At 45.6% G+C, this 16,831-nt stretch overlaps 1 protein-coding gene across 5 annotated transcripts in view; it reads right to left on the bottom strand.

Annotated features, from left to right (window-relative positions):
- The window catches only part of LOC145537825 (steryl-sulfatase-like), a 149,690-nt gene that overhangs the window by 40,188 nt on the left and 92,671 nt on the right, over positions 1–16,831 (bottom strand). For all 5 annotated transcript variants that reach the window (XM_081568721.1, XM_081568724.1, XM_081568723.1 and 2 more), the window contains one exon: positions 4,208–4,345. In XM_081568721.1, coding sequence (XP_081424847.1) covers positions 4,208–4,345 — 138 coding nt within the window. The remainder of the gene's footprint in view (positions 1–4,207; positions 4,346–16,831) is intronic.

Below are 16,831 nucleotides of genomic sequence, written 5' to 3'. Positions count from 1 at the left end.
TTATACACTCCACTGGCATTTATTACTTGCCTTTAGGCAGAGTAGAAGGGAGGTGGGGGTTGACGAGAGGAGCCGCCTGCTGGGTGACCTTGACTTCGGAGAGGAACGAAACCAAAGCCAGAGCCAGGAATATCATGCTCTCATCCAAGACTTCGGGGAATTTTCAACTACGAGGAAGAGACTGGAAACTCTATGAGAATCTTAGGTTATTCTGGTCCCAGCTAAGGGAGGGTATTTTAGGGAAAAGGTGAAAATGAGTTTACAAATATTATGTGTTGTGGAGGGTGGGAAGTAAAGGGAACCCTTCTGCACTGTTGATGGGAATACAAGTTGATGTAGCACTATGGAAAACAGCATTCAGTTCAGTTCAGTTCAGTTGCTCAGTCCTGTCTGACTCTTTGTGACCCCAGGGACTGCAGCACGCCAGGCCTCCCTGTCCATCACCAACTCCCGGAGTTTGCTCAAACTCATGTCCATTGAGTCGGTGATGCCATCCAACCATCTCATCCTCTGTCGACCCCTTCTCCTCCTGCCTTGGAGGTTCCTTAGAAAACTAAAAATAGAGCTATCCTAGCATCCTGCAAGCCAACTCCCGGGCAGACATCTAGAGCTATCCTAGCATCCCGCAAGCCAACTCCCAGGCAGACATCTAGAGAAAACTAAAGATATATGGACCCCTATGTTCATAGCAGCACTATTCACAATGTGTAAGACATGGAAACAACCTGAATGTGCACCGACATGTGAGTGGATAAAGAAAATGTGCTACATATATACAGTGGAATATTTCTCAGCCATAAAAAAGAATGAGAGGATGCCATTTGCACCAACTTGGATCGATCTAGAGATGATCATAGTAACTGAAGTAAGCCAGACAGAGGCAAACAAAATATATTACTTACATATGGAATTAAAAATATGGCACAAATTAACTTACCTATGAAACAGAAATGGACTCACGGGATAGAAAAAAAAATGAAACTTATGCTTACCAAAGAGGGAAGGTGGGGAGGAATAAATTAGGAGTTTGGGATTAACAGGCACACACTACTGTATATAAAATAAACAATCAACAAGGACCTACTATATAGGTCAGGGAATTCTACTCTAAATACTCGGTAATAATCTATAAGGGAAAACAATCTGAAACAAAATAGATAACATGTGTATAACTGAGTCACTTTGCTGCACACTTGAAACTAACACAACATTGTAAACCGACTATGTGTGTGATCAGTCGCTTTGTCATGGGTGACTCTTTGCGACCCTAGGGACTGTAGCCTGCCAGGCTCCTCTGTCCATAGGATTTCCCAAGCAAGAATACTGAAATGGGCTGCCATGCCCTCCTCCACTAATCCAACTATATTTCAATCTTAAAAAAGAATGACAGGAAAATCTAGTAGTGACACTATCCCCTCAAACCCACAATATTAACTTTAAAAATGCAGACAACAGCAGGATCTCGTGTTCCTCTGATTAAAAGGGGTTGGCTATTGCACTCTGGTAAAGTGATCTGCTCACAGCCATTCTATCAAGGTGGACCACAGACTTCATCAGTGAGAGAGATCTGACTGGGGAACACAGGGGTCTCCCCGAGCTTAAACAGCACAGATCTTTCTGAGCAGTTCTGATTAAGACATGAAATCGGCATTGTTCAGAAAAGGATGCTCTTTTGATCAGTGAGTTTAAATAGTGTGATTCCCCTGTGTTTGCATAAATCATAGGAATGCATGTGACTTCACAGCTTTAGAAAACAGGCTGCCTTGACCTTGAGAAGTCATTAAAAACAAGCTATCCTGACCTTTTGAAGTTGTTTTGGCCATTCCTCATAGCTAGAAGGAAGTCACATCTTTTACTTATTTACTTTTTTCTTTTTTTGAGAGCATGATATAGTAACAAGGTTTCCGTGTGAACTTGATTTCAACTAAACCTGACAAAGGGATAATGCTTTGTAACAGAGTAGCGACTGAGGTATTAATACAGTGCCACACATCCATGGTTATCTCTAGGAGTCAAGAAAAGCGTTCCTAACACATCCAACATGTTTAACGCTGGAGAGGATGTGTTCAAAACGGAACCCTCTTGCACTGTCGGTGGAAATGTAAATTGATAACAGCCACTATGGAGAAGAATATGGAGATTCCTTAAAAGACTAGGAATAGAACTACCATACGACCCAACAGTGCTCCTAGTGGACATATACCCTGAGAAAACCATAACTGAAAAAGACGCATGTACCCCCAATGTCTTGAGAGTCCCTTGGACTTCAAGGGGATCAAACCAGTCCATCCTAAAGGAAATCAAGCCTGAATGTTCATTGGAAGGATCGATGCTGAAATGCCAAGATTTTGGCCACCTGAGGCAAAGAGCTGACTCATTGGAGAAGACCCTGATGCTGGGAAATATTGAAGGCGGGAGGAGAAGGGGATGATAGAGGATGAGATGGTTGGATGGAATCACCAACTCAATGGACATGAGTTTGAGCAAACTTTGGAGATAGTGAAGGACAGGGAAGCTTAACGTGCTGTGGTGCATGGGGTCACAGAGAGTTGGACATGACTCAGCAACTGAACAACAACAACTATGTTCATCGCAGCACGTTTTACAATAGCTAGGACATGGAAGCAACCTGATGTCCACCAACAGATGAATGGACACAGAACCTGTGGTACATATACACAATGGAATGTTACTCAACTATAAAAAAAGAACGCATTTGAGTCGGTCCTAACGAGGTGGATGAACCTAGAGCCTATTGGACGCAGCGAAGTAGGTCAGAAAGAAAAAGACAAGTATATTAACGCATATATATGGAATCTAGAAAGATGGTACTGATGAACATATTTGCAGGGCTGCAATAGAGAACAGACTTGTGGATACAGTAGGGGAAGGAGAGGGTGGGATGATTTGAGAGAATAGCATAGAAATATATACACTACCATGTTTAAAATAGATGGGAACTTGCTGTGTGACTCAGGGAGCTCAATCCAGTGCTCTGTGCCAACCTACAGGGGTGGGATGGGGTGGGAGGAAGGTTCAAGAGGGAGGGGACGTGTGTATACCTGTGGCTGATTCATGTTGATACCAACACAGTATTATGAAGCAATTATCCTCCAGGTAAAAAACAAAACAAGGAGTGGCCGCGAGCTCGCTTTGCGGATTGTATGAAAACCCCAAGCCCGCAGGCATCTTTCAGACCTCTGACCCTCTCCTTCTGACGCAGCCTCACCATCCACTTGTGTTTCTGAAGACTCAGCTATCATCACGAAATCCCAGGACACCCTCCTTCTCTGCTCTATCAGGCTTTTTCAGATCTATCAGCTGGGGGTCCTCTGTCCCTGACCCGGGGCTCCATCCCACCTTGTGTGTGACTTTCTTAAATAATGTATCACCTGCTCGCCAGCTCTATTACTGTGATTTATGTACACATCTCAGCAACAGCTGCTAAGCTGCTTTGGAACCTAAAGGACCCTCTTTGGGGAAATGAATGGATGGTGGGGGTGGGGGGGGCGGCTGGCACATGAAATTCAGTCTGTGACTGCATCTCGAGAGAGGCTACCATCTATGAAATAGCAAAAACAACTGTCTGCACACAGCTCATAACCTCATGGAAACAGGAAAAAGGCATCTCATCTTCTTATATAGGAATGTAAGCTTCCGACTTCTCGCCCCTTGACAATAAGAGTGAATACAGGAGGGCTGGCTGAATCATTTCACTAAAGAGTTCCTGGAGGGCTTTGCTGGTGGTCCAGGGACCAAGGAAATGTGATCCCAAAGCAGGAGGCTCAGGTTTGATTCCTGGTCAGAGAAATAGATCCCACATGACACAACTAAGAGATCCCACGAAAAAGTCAAAGTGTTGGTCGCTCAGTCGTGTCCGACTCTTCTGCAACCCCACGGACTGTAGCCCCCCAGGCTCCTCTGTCCGTGGGATTCTCCAGGCAAGAACACTGGAGTGGGTTGCCATTTCCACCTCCAGGGGATCTTCCCAACCCAAGAATCGAATCCACATCTCCTGTGTCCCTGGTTTGGCAGACGGATTCTTTACCAGTGAGCCACCTGGGAAGCCCAAATACATAAATAAATATACGTATTAAGAAAAAGAACAGGACCACTCCTCCAAGGTTCAGAAGAAGCTGAGCAAGGGCTGAGTCGGGGGGCCCAGAGCTGATACAATGGGCATTGCCCACCCAAACACATTTCTTACCTTTGTAGATTCCGTTACTGCCTCCGTGAAGTTCCCCTTTAACGGTCACCTCCTCTACATGAGCTCCTTGGTCCGAGGAAAAGTAGACGAGGGTGTTATTAGCCAGTTTCAACTCGTCAAGGACATCCAATATCTGCCCTGAAGGGGAGGAAATACTCAAGGTAAAAACATCGCAATCTTTACAAAAGAAACAGAGGTGATTTGCCCTTGTGCACTTGTCTGGGAATTGGTGATGCTGAGGAGGAGACAGTCTTTATACCCTGAGCCCTCCCACCCATGCGGATTCTAATATGGGATGTGGCATCATCAGAAGGACCAACAGTGGCAACAGTGGTTGCGCGCTTGGCAGAGACAAGGAGAAAGGTCAGTCATGGAATTAACTATCATCTGCAAGCATCGTTTGAACCTCTAGGCATTGTGGGGCAATCCTCCAGAGAGACTCGATAAGTGGAGTGGGTTGCCATTTCCACCTCCAGGGGATCTTCCCAACCCAAGAATCGAATCCACATCTCCTGGATTGGATTCTAGAAGAACCAGGCTCACAGATCATGAGCCCTTGGAGGAAGATGCTAGGAGACAGGGGGAAGATTATTGCAATCATCAGCTGGCCTTGGTCTTGAGGTCATAAAAAAGTCTACTAGATGCCATCAATATGTGTTAACATACGATCTTTGTTTTTCTCCTTCAAACTCACTTCACTCTGTATGAAAGACTCTAGGTTCATCCACATCACTACAAATGACCCAATTTTGTTCCTTTTATGGCTGAGTAATATTCCACTGTATATATGTACCACAACTTCTTAATTCATTTGCCTAGAGGAGTTGGATGAGGGGTGGAGAAGAGATTCGAGAGGGAGGAGATATATGTTTACATAGAGCTGACATGTTGTTGTAAAGCATAAACTAACTCATCATTGTAAAGCAATTATTCTCCAGTAAAAGAAAGAAAAGTCTACTAGCCTTCTTCACTGACTGGAAAAAAACTAAACCATCAGGGCTCCTCTTATATGAGGAAACATCTCTATAAATACTTTTCGATGAATGACCTTTCTAATAGTTACCATGGATACCCAGGCCTAAAACTGCATGAAAAATCTATTTTCCTCACATTTTCCTTTTTCCCGTCCTCCTCTTGTTTCCCCAAACTTCATGTTCTAGACTAACCCTAACACAGTGGTATTGTTGTTTAATCGCTAAGTGGTGTCCAATTCTTTGTGAACCCATGGACTGTAGCCCACCAGACTCCTCTGTCTGTGGGATTCTCCAGGTAAGAACACTCCAGGGGATCTTCCCGACTCAGGGATCAAACCCATATCTCCTGCATTGCAGGCAGATTCTTTACCACTGAGCCACCTGGGCAGCCCAACTCCCAGATGGCAACCCTTCAATATAAAAATGACGCCAGCGTCAACCATGAGAATGATGGGCACTGTCTGTTGAGCACTCTTTATCTGCAAAGGACTGGTTTCCACATTCTCGGGTCAACAGCATACTGAACCCTACGAGTGAAAAGCGCTGGGTCCATGTTACAGCGGAGGGTCACAGTGCTCCAAAAAGAGATACTTCCCACAGTTCGGAAGGGGCAGAAAGTGATAGCGGTAGACACTGACTGTTATTCAGTCATGTCCAACTCTTTGCGACCCTCTGAACTGTAGCCCACCAGGCCCCTCCATCCACAGGATTCTCCAGGCAAGGACACTGGATTGGGTTGCCCTTCCCTTTTCCAGGGGATCTTCCCCACCTGGGGATCAAAGCTGGGTCTCCTGCAGTACAGGCAGATCCTTTACTGTCTGAGCCAGCTGGGAAGCCTAGGAAGTGGCAGACACAAAAGAAAGAGTGAAGTCTGATTCCAAAACCCAGACTCTCAAAGCCAGCAGAGTTGAGCAGACGAACAGACCCATGGATGTCATGGTATGACAGCTCCTCTTGTCACCACATTCATCCAGGAAGATGGGAAGTGAGTACGGAGCATGGATGGCCCTACATCAGACAAGACTTCATTAACTGGTAAAGGTGGACCCAGGACACGTGCGCTTGACTTCACTTTTCTCTCTGCTTCTATTTATACTTCAAATTTTACATTAAAAAAAAAAAAACAGAAGTGAGCTGAAAATGGAAGAATGGGCTGAAATACAGCCTCTCTGATTAGGAAGCGAAAATGGAAGAATGGGCTGAAATACAGCCTCTCTGATTAGGAAGCAAAAATGGAAGAATGGGCTGAAATACAGCCTCTCTGATTAGGAAGCGAAAATGGAAGAATGGGCTGAAATATAGCCTCCCTGATTAGGAAGCTCTCATCTGCTCTCGAATCAGAAGACAATATTGATCAGACTAGAGTTGTCTAATTTATAATTTCCAGAGATCCCTTATATTCCCATGGTGCTACCTTCATTTGGTCAATGCATGCAGGTAGTTATACCGTGAGGTGTTAAAAGGTCTGAGTTGGTTTTTCTGAGGCCTGCTAAGAGCTTTAAAGGCTTCCCAGGTGGCTCACTAGTAAAGAATCTGCCTGCCGATGCCGGAGACGCGGGTTCGATCCTTGGGTTGGGAAGGTCCCCTGGAGGAAGGACATGGCAACCCACGGCAGTATTCTTGCCTGGAGAATCCCATGGACAGAGGAGCCTGGCGGGCTGCGGTCCATGGGGTTGCAAAAGAGTGGGACACGACTGAGCGACTGAACTGAACTGAACTGATCCAGCAGACAGATCACGCTCCCCGTGGAGTCAAGCCCTCCACCCCGGGGGCTGCACCCTCACTGACTTTGTCCAAAAAAAGGGGTAAAAAGCTACAGAGTCCACCCTCCGTGGAGGTGGCAGACATGATTTCCAATGCAAAAGCAACATCCGATTCATCTGTCACCAGACATATTTTTGCTATCTGATTGCAACGCCACAGGCTAGAGGCTGTTCAATCTTTCTCAATGCTTCATTCCGTACAATAAACATTCCTGGAAGCTGCACTGCGTAGATGAATGTCATCCTCAGGATCAAGGGATAAGACGCGCAGGACTGTTTTAGCGAGTTGTCTCCCGTGATCAATCACCGCCAGCCAGACATTTATTGTGCTGTGCTTTGGTTCAGCTCCACAAACCACCTGTGCACCCGGGATTGGGGTAATTGGACTCTGACACTAATTTAAGGCTCATCACTTTGCAAATGGTAATTAGTTTAATGAGTTCGCACAGGAAGGAGCAACAAGGCAGAGACATAACCCCCACATACACTCTGACGCAGAAGGAAATGGCAACCGACTCCAGTATTCTTGCCTGGAGAATCCCGGGGACAGAGGAACCTGGTGGACTGTGGTCCACAGGGTCGCACAGAGTCGGACATGACTGAAGCGACTTAGCATGCATGCATGCACTGGAGAAGGAAATAGCAAACTCACTCCAGTGTTCTTGCCTGGAGAATCCCGGGGACAGAGGAGCCTGGTGGGCTGCCGTCTATGGGGTCGCACAGGGTCGGACACGACTGAAGCGGCTTAGCAGCAGCAGCATACACTCTGAAGGAAGAGGGCCCGTTTGGGGGCCTTCCCTGGTGGCTTGTTGGGAAAGAATCCGCTGGTCAATGCCTTGGATCCCTGGTCTGGGTTTCATCCCTGGTCCGGGAAGATCCCGCATGCCGAGGGGCAACAAAGACCGTGTGCCACACTACTGAGCCTGCTCCCTAAAGCCCTGGAGCTGCAACTCTTGCAGTCCATGCAACCTAGAGCCCGTGCTCCAAAACTGGAGATGCCCCCGCAATGAGAAGCCCACACACCACAAGTCGAGAGCAGCCCCCTCTCCCTGCAACTAGAGAAAAGCCCGTGCAGCGAGGAAGACTCAGCACAGTCAAAAATAAAAGGAAAGAACTGCAAAGAGAATGTTTGAAAAAAAAATTTATGAAAAAATAAAAGAATGCCCCTTTGGGTGCATATAAAAATTTCTAAGTATTAATAAAACAACACAGATCAGGGTTTCACTTCCTTGCGCTGTAATTGGTATTTGCAAAAGGGCATACAACCATGCACCTCTGTTTCAAATGAAATTATTCTCGAACGCACATATATAGAAGTACCTTAGTATGAAGAAAAATGCTGTGAAGAAATATCTTTTTGAAAAATGTGGCTTCCGTGGCAACTTCTATGAAAACAACAAAAATATTTAGAGCTTGTTTATTTATAGTTGTCAAAACCTTGGAAGTAACCGAGGTGTCTTTCAGCATCTTGGTAGGTGGATGAATCAACTAACTGTGGTCCAGCCACTCAATGTGATATTACTCACCGAAACAAGGAAACGAATTATCAAGCCATGAAAAGCCACGGAAGAACCTTAAATGCATATGACTATCATAGCAGACCTGGGTTCAATCCCTGGGTGGGGAAGATCCCTTGGAGAAGGAAATGGCAACCCACTCCAGTATTCTTGCCTGGGAAATCCCATGGACAGAGGAGCCTGGTGGGCTACAGTCCAAGGGGTTGCAACGAGTCAGACAGGCCTGAGCAACTATACAAGAGACACACAGATGTGAAATAAGTTGATTCGAAAAGGCTGCATACCGCATGATTCAACTCTGACATGCTGGAGGATGCAAAACCATGTAGACAGTAAAAAGATCAGTGCTTGTCAGGGGCTGGGGATGAGGGAAGGATGAACAGGGAGGGCAAGAATTGTGTATGATACTGCAATAATTACACATTTACCCCAACCCATAGACAGCACATTAGAAAAGACCCTGATGCTGGGAAAGATTGAAGGTGGGAGGAGAAAAGGACGACAGAGAATGAGATGGTTGGATGCCATCATTGACTCAGTGGACGTGAGTTTGAGCAAGCTCTGGGAGATGGTGATGGACAGGGAAGCCTGGCGTGCTGCAGTCCATGGAGTCGCAGAGTCAGACACGACTGAGCGACTGAAAAACAACAAAAATAAAAGAAACAATTCCAATAGTGAACTGCAAGAACAACTATGTATTTTAACTGTTATTAATGGGGTTGCAAAGAGTCAGACACGACTGAGCGACTGAACTGGACTGAATGCATCAATATTGGCTCATCAGAAGCAACACACGTACTGTGCTAAGGCGGTCTAGTGGTTGGACTTTTGCCTTCCAATGAAGGAGGTGTGGGTTCAATCCCTGGTCGGGGAGCTGAGATTCTACATGTCTTTGCGGTAAAAAAACAAATGAACAAAAAAAAAGCAGAAGCAATAGCATAACAAATTCAATAAGGACTTTAGAAATGGTCCACATCAAAAAAAAAAAAAAGAGAGAGAGAGAGAGAATACAGCAAATTGTGTGCAGAAGAAATGAATATAGAAAAACTCTTTGTACTTTCTGCTCTGATTTTCTGTAAACTTAAAACTGCTATACAAAGAAAAATAGTCTACTGCGAATTTCCTGGCAGTCCACGGGTTAGGACTTGACATTTTCACTGCGGATGGATCAGGTCTGATCCCTTCCTGGAGAAGGAAACGGCAACCCACTCCAACATTCTTGCCTGGAGAATTCTATGGACAGAGGAGCCTGGCAGACTACAGCCCATGGGGTTGCAAAGAGTCAGACACAACTGAGCAAGTAACACTCGGGGAACTGAGATCTTGCAAGCTGCTAGGCTTGTTCAAAAACAAAAAGTAAAAAGGAACAATATTACAATAAGCAAACATTTTTTAAAATCGTCTGCTAATTTTTAAAAGATGCCTTTCGCATACCCTGTTGGCTCCCACACATCGTCATCCTGCATTCAACCCGTGTTGACAAAAAGCCTACAGAAAAAGGAATAAAAACCAGAGCGTGCAGAGGGTCAGGGATGGCCGACGTTTGATCCCAGAGCCCCCTGGTTGACCGCTGCCTTTCCTCAAGGCAGCTACATCCCCCTGTGACAGTCTTCCCTGCAGGCTGTTTTCAAACCCAGACAACCCAGCAGCTGCACTCGCTACACACAATCCTTCTACTAAAATATATCTCACATCTTCCCTCATCTTCACACTCCTCCCTACATAGCTCCTCCAAATTCCAATATTTCAAATGACCATGATAAGATATTTCCTTTGCCCCCATGCATTCCTTACATCCATTGCCTAGAGTGATAACTTGATCATTTTCATCGAAAGGACCGTATACCACTGGGCTGGGATTAAGAATCCCAGAGAATCTAGCTCCCATGCATGGATACCTGAAAAAGCATCACATTTCTGATTCTCTTTCAGTTCTTTTTCCCCCTGAGAGAGGCACCCTCGAATCTCATACTATTTGGGTCTTAAACGCCAGAATCTCATTCAAAAAGCCCATTAGCCGTTAGATGTTTCATGACATTGATCCTATAAAGGTCTAACATATTTCTCATCTAAAAAATTCTGCACTGAAATCTCCTGTGGGAACAAACGCCGCTGTATTATTCTTGCTTTCAGACCCATACGCTGCAAGTCAGAGGTCTGCAAATATTATCTTTCAGAGGTTCTCAAGGTATAATGATACCAATTTATATCGGATGATAGTTCTGAACTACCGGTGGAGGGCTGCAGTTTAGCGTATAAATGAAATGTTTTATTTCCAAAGCTTCCTCACATTCTTCCTGAAATGAAACAAATACAGAAAACAAGCCATTTTCGAGAGCACTTTGTTATCTAACCAGAGACAGCAAGATTGAGTGTATCGGGGGAAAAATAGGAGAACTTGCTGACGAGGGTTCGGTCATTTTAAAGCAGAAATCTCGGAGGTGTGAAAATGACGGTCCTTCCCCACCACAAGTGTGAATACAGGTTGAAAGAAGCCTGGGTTCTGGAGAATTTGTTCCTTCCACTGATTCATGCCACAGGCAAGAGTCATGCCACGTTCCACTGTGATGGGCAAAGTGAGATAGAAGGTTTTCCAGTCCTCGGGCAGAATCCTAGGTCTTGCCTGAGACGGAGTTGCCATCATGCAGAACTAACTGCTCAGGGTCTGGCTTCCAGGTCCCAAGTCCTGAGTCCCTGGTTTGCTCACTGCGGTTCTTGACCTCTAAATGGGTGCACGCGTGCTAAGTCGCTTCAGTCATGTCCGACTCTGTGCGACCCCATGGACCGCAGCCCACCAGGCTCCGCCATCCCTGGGATTCTCCAGGCAAGAACACTGGAGTGGGTTGCCACTTCCTTCTCCAATCAGCTTGCCTGACATCAAAACTACAACGAGGTACTACCTCCCACAGGTCAGAATGGCCATTATTAAAAAGTCTACAAATAAATGTTAGAGGGGTTGTGGAGAAACGGGAGCCCTCCTACACTGCTGGTGGGAACGTAAGTTGGTGCAGCCACTACAGAGAACCACACGGAGGCTCCTTTAGAGACTAAAAATAGAGCTACCATATGATCCTGCAATCACATGCCTCAGCATATATCCAGAGAAAACCATAATTCAAAAACATACACACACCTCAGTGCTCACAGCTGCACTATTTACAATAAGCAAGACTTGGAAGCAACCTACCTGTCCAGGGAGAGAGACATGGATAAACAAGAGGAGGTTCACATACAGAATGGAATATTACTCAGCCATAAAAAAGGACGAAATAATGCCACCTGCTGCAACATGAATGGACCGAGAGCTTGTGATACTGAGTGAAGTTAGAGAGAGGAAAATAGACATCATATGATATCACTTTATATGGAATCCAAAAAATGATACAAATGAATTCATTTGTAAACCAGAAATAGACTCACAGACACAGAAAACCCACTTGTAGCTACAGAAGGGGACAGGTCGGGAGAAGGGATAAATTATGAATTTGAAATTAAAAGATACACACTACTTTACACAAAGCAGAGAAACCACAAGGACCTACTGTGTAGCACAGGGAACTATATTCAATATCTTGTAACAATCTGTAACAAAAAAGAATATGAAGAAGTCTGAAGAAGTGTGTGTCTGTATAAAACTGAACCACTTTGCTGGACACTCGAGACATTGTAAATCAACGATACTTCAATAAAAAATTTTTTTTTTAAATCAAATTGTCTATCAGAAGACTTGCTATTTCAGCAAATCTGGCTTTTCTTTTGTTTCTTATAAGGTAGGTTGATTCAGGCAAAATATGGGAACAAAAATGCTGTGATGTCACTATTCACCCTTCTGGAAACACTGAGCTCATTAAGGAAAGGGAGTATCTCCTGGAGCAGATGCCCACCATGAATAATGAAGAAAGAATTCCCACCTACTTGATGTAATTCAGGGAACACAGGAAACTCTAAAAAATTCCCCTAAAAGTATTTCAGTAAGTCCTTCCTGTGATGGACAGGTGAATGATGGAATGCAAATGTTCCCAAAGAGGGTAGGATCTGAAGATAAATAAGAGAGCATCTATTAATAATTGCAGCAGCTGGTGGTGGCTACGACTCTCTGTGGGGCTTGGGGAAACACTAGGTGTTGTTTTAAGGTGCAAGCTTCACCCTACGCTCTGATGCCCCCCTGACTCAGTTACCGGGAGAGACAAATTATGGTGTCATTGACCCTACAAAGGCAATTCTTTGTTAGCTTACTTGGGATTAGATGCATCGCCAACATGGCCATCTTTTTCAACGTACTGATGCTGTGTGCCTGCTCAGTCGCGTCCAATGCTTTGCAACAAGCACTGTAGCCCCCCAGGCTCCTCTGTCCATCTTCCAGGCAAAAAGACTGGAGTTTGGGTTGCCATTTTCTCCTCCAGGGGATCTTCCTGACCCAGGGATAGAACTGCTGTCTCCTGCATCAGTAGGCAGGTTTCTTACCACTGAGCTACCCGGGAAGACCTTTATGTTGCTGTTGTTGTTCAGTCGCTCAGTCGTGTCCGACTCTTTGCGACCCCATGGACTGCAGCACACCAGGCCTCCCTGTTCATCACCATCTCCCGGAGCTCACTCAAACTCATGTCCATCGAGTCAGTGATGCCATCCAACCATCTCATCCTTTATCGTCCCCTTCTCCTCCCACCTTTAATCTTTCCCAGCATCAGGGTCTTTTCCAATGAGTTGGTTCTTCACATCAGGTGGCCAGAGTATTGGAGTTTCACCTTCGGCATCAGTCCTTCCAATGAATATTCAGGGTTGATTTCCTTTAGGATGGACTGGTTTTATCTCCTTGCAGTCCAAGGGACTCTCAAGAGTCTTCTCCAGCACCACAGTTGGAAGGCATCAATTCTTTGGCACCCAGCCTTTTTTATGGTCTAGTTCTCACATCCGTACATGACTACTGGAAAGACCATAGCTTTGACTAGACGGACCTTTGCTGGCAAAGTAATGTCTCTGCTTTTTAATATGCCATCTAGGTTGGTCATAGCTTTGACTAAACACGATAAATACATAATTAGGATGGTCAGGGTAACTAAAAAGCACAAAACTGCATGATGGAAATGTTGCCTTCTATGAAAGATCCTTTCTTGACGTGGCTTCACTTCACTTCTCGGGTTCCTTCCTGTCTGAGTCCACACTGTCTCCAGGAAATTCATCCTTGTTCCACGTTGCATCTGGTTGCTCTGATTACATGGTGATTTCCTCTGGTAAGCCCATCTCTGCCCTCATCGCAGCTGTACAGTGAGACGGATTCCCTCCTCCAGCACGTGATCTCCCGTACTCGGGATGCTTCCAAGGCTCTGCTTAGCCATCTTCTTTGATTAATAATAAAGTCTGTGTTTCCCAGCCCCCCACCAGAGTGTTGCATTGGCTGGAAATGATTTGAATAACTCCCACCAGTCCTCATTCTCAGCGAGCACACTCGTACCCGTGCTTTCGCGCACCCACACAACAGCAGCGTCACTGTGGCTGCTCAGTGGCATCGCACGTGTGAGTCTGGGGGAAACTCAAAGTCAGCGTGCCCGCGGGTTGGAGGAAGGCTCTGCGGTCAGTGTCTGTGGTCACCGCCTTCCCAGGAGGATAAGCATCACAGAGAACTGGTTGACCTGGGCAGTGGGCGCTCAGACAGCAGGCAATCGTTCCAAAGGGCAGCTCTCGGAGGTCTCCCCGCTCTTGATGTAGCTACGCCACTGTATCTGCTGGTCTTCACTGGGTTGCAGAGAAGAAAGCCTGCATCTCGTTTGCTCTGTGCAAATGGCTACTGGTTGAACTTGCCAGGGGAGGTTATCCCAGCTTTGTGATGGAGACTGACATTGCCTGCACATCCAGGGGGCGCTTTCTATGGTCCAAGCCAGCGCAAAGCTCTAGAAAGGGATCGGCCAGAACTTCTTCAGTGAGGAAGAGATGACCACTATACTTCCCACCCGAGCTGGGCTGTGAGCAGTGTATGTCCAGAGGCGATGGACAGTGAATGACCAAGGAAACTAAGCTCTTCAGAAGGCTCTTTCTTATGATGCCCTCTACACTATCCCTACTCATTTTTTATTCAAACTTTAAACTTTTTTATTTTGCATTGTTGTTCAGTCGCTAAGTCGTGTCCAACTCTTTGAAACCCCATGGACTGCAGCACGCCAGGCTTCCCTGTCCTGCACTATCTTCCAGAGTTTGCTCAAACTCATGTCCATTGAGTCAGTGATGCCATCCAACCATCTAATCCTCACTTGTCCCCTTCTCTTCCTGCCCTCAATCTTTCCCAGTATCAGGGTCTTTTCCAATGAGCCAGCTCTTCACATCAGGCGGCCAAAGTATTGGAGCATTTGGGGCATAGTCAGTTAACAATGCTGTGATAGTTTCAGGTGAACAGCGAAGGGGCTCAACCATATATATATAGATACACATGTATCCATTCTCCCCTAAACCCTCCTCTCACCCAGGTCATAACATTGACCTACCCAGTTTTTAACTCTCAAGACCAGATTTTTTTTAACATTGGACTGGACCATCTATAAAGCTGAGGGTACAAAATGCAAAATGATGCTTCTGTTTACAGACACCTTTACATTATTCACAGATTCAACTCCTCTTCACCATCCAAATTAAAACCTGGACATGCTGGGACTTTCTTGATGGTCCAGTGGCTACGATACCACACTCCCAATGCAGGGGGCCTGGGTTCGATTCCTGGTCAGGGAACTAGATCCCACACGCCACAACTAAGAGTTTGCATGCCACAACAAAAGACCCTGCATGCTACAAAAAAAGTTTGCAAGCCACAACAAAAGACCCTGCATGCTGCAACTAAGACCTGGTGCAGTCAAATAAATAAATATGTATTAAAAAAAAAAAAAGTCGATACATTGACTACCACCCCACCAAGCTCCTCTCTCGTGTCCAGCTGACCTCCAGCTCGCTGCCCGCAGTTCCTGAAATGCCCACCTAACTCTGGGGTGACATGCTGAGTTCACGTGGAGAGCTCAAGCTCTTAGAAGCAATTCAGTTCTGCCCCTACGATCCTCAACACCAAGGCCACCGGCAGAAGGGCTCTGTGGGGAACGTGAAGTCCAGAGTGAACATTTCAAATAAAAGATGCGACAGTGACAGTGACATAAAAACCCACAAGATGGTCCAAATACCTGCCTCCTTTTCCATCACAGACATTTTTTTTTTCTCATCCATGACTTTTCTACTCAATATCATGTGCGCATATGTACATTTTAAGCAAACATGCTTCACCCACCTGTGAAAGGGAGAGTAATAATAATAGCAATAGTAATAATAATAATAATAATAGCAGCTAGCATTTACTGAACACTTCTTGCATACCAGCTACTGTGCTGACTCTTGTAAATATGTGACTTCATTGCATCTGATTGATTCAACTCATTCAAGCAGGTGTTAGCACATCAGCATAGGAGGATCTTTCTTTGAGTCTTTCCTGAATTTGTTACACTGTTGCTTCTGTCTTACCATTTGGTTTTTTGGCCTCCAGGCATGTGCGATCCTAGCTCCCTGACCGGGGATTGAATCCCCACCCCCGGCATTGGAAGGCAAAAATCTTAACCGCTGAACCCCCCGCCAGGGGAAGTCCACATGCACGGGGATTATTGCTTTTGACTTTTTGACAAGCGCTAATTGGGTCACGATTGGAAAGCAACAAGTATTCAAATCTGCTCCTCACCCCCAATTTTGATCTCACCTTTCAAATACAGACACTGGTCCTCAGTGGAATACCATTTAAACATTGCTTTAACTCCATCTCTCAAATCCTAATTTATCTTTTCTTGCTATGCCTAGACATATTTAATTAGCAACTTAAATGTGCTAATCGGGAGAGGCTGAGGGAGAAGGCGGTATTACATAAAACACCCCCGTGATACCCAACATGCACGTCCTATTGTATTCTGCATCTGTTTAATTTCTCTCTTTTTTTTTTTTCAGTTGGAGGATAATCGCTTTACAGTGTCGTTGCACAGGTTTCTGCTGCACAACAAAGTGAAGGTGAATCAGCCATGTGTAAACATTCACCCCCTCCCTGGCTAGCGTCCCTCCCACACCCCCCATCCCACCCCTCTAGGTCATCACGGAGCGGCGAGCTGAGCTCCCTGTGTTACACAGCAGCTTCCCACTAGCTGTCTGTTTCACACACGGTCGTGCGGAGATGCCAGCACTGCCCTCTCGGTTCATCCCAACTTCTCCTTCCCCTGCTACCTCCACAAGACTGTTCTCTACATCTCTGTCTCTATTCCTGCCCTGGAAAGAGGTTCATCAGTCTCATTTTTCTAAATTCCATATATATGTGTGCATGGGTTAACATACAATACTTGCTCTTCTCTTCCTGACTTATTT

The sequence above is a fragment of the Giraffa tippelskirchi genome, chromosome Y (genome assembly GCF_054371585.1).
Source record: "Giraffa tippelskirchi isolate mGirTip1 chromosome Y, T2T-mGirTip1v1.2.pri, whole genome shotgun sequence".
NCBI classification, from domain to species: domain Eukaryota; kingdom Metazoa; phylum Chordata; class Mammalia; order Artiodactyla; family Giraffidae; genus Giraffa; species Giraffa tippelskirchi.
This window is presented reverse-complemented; position numbering and strand designations above follow the sequence as displayed.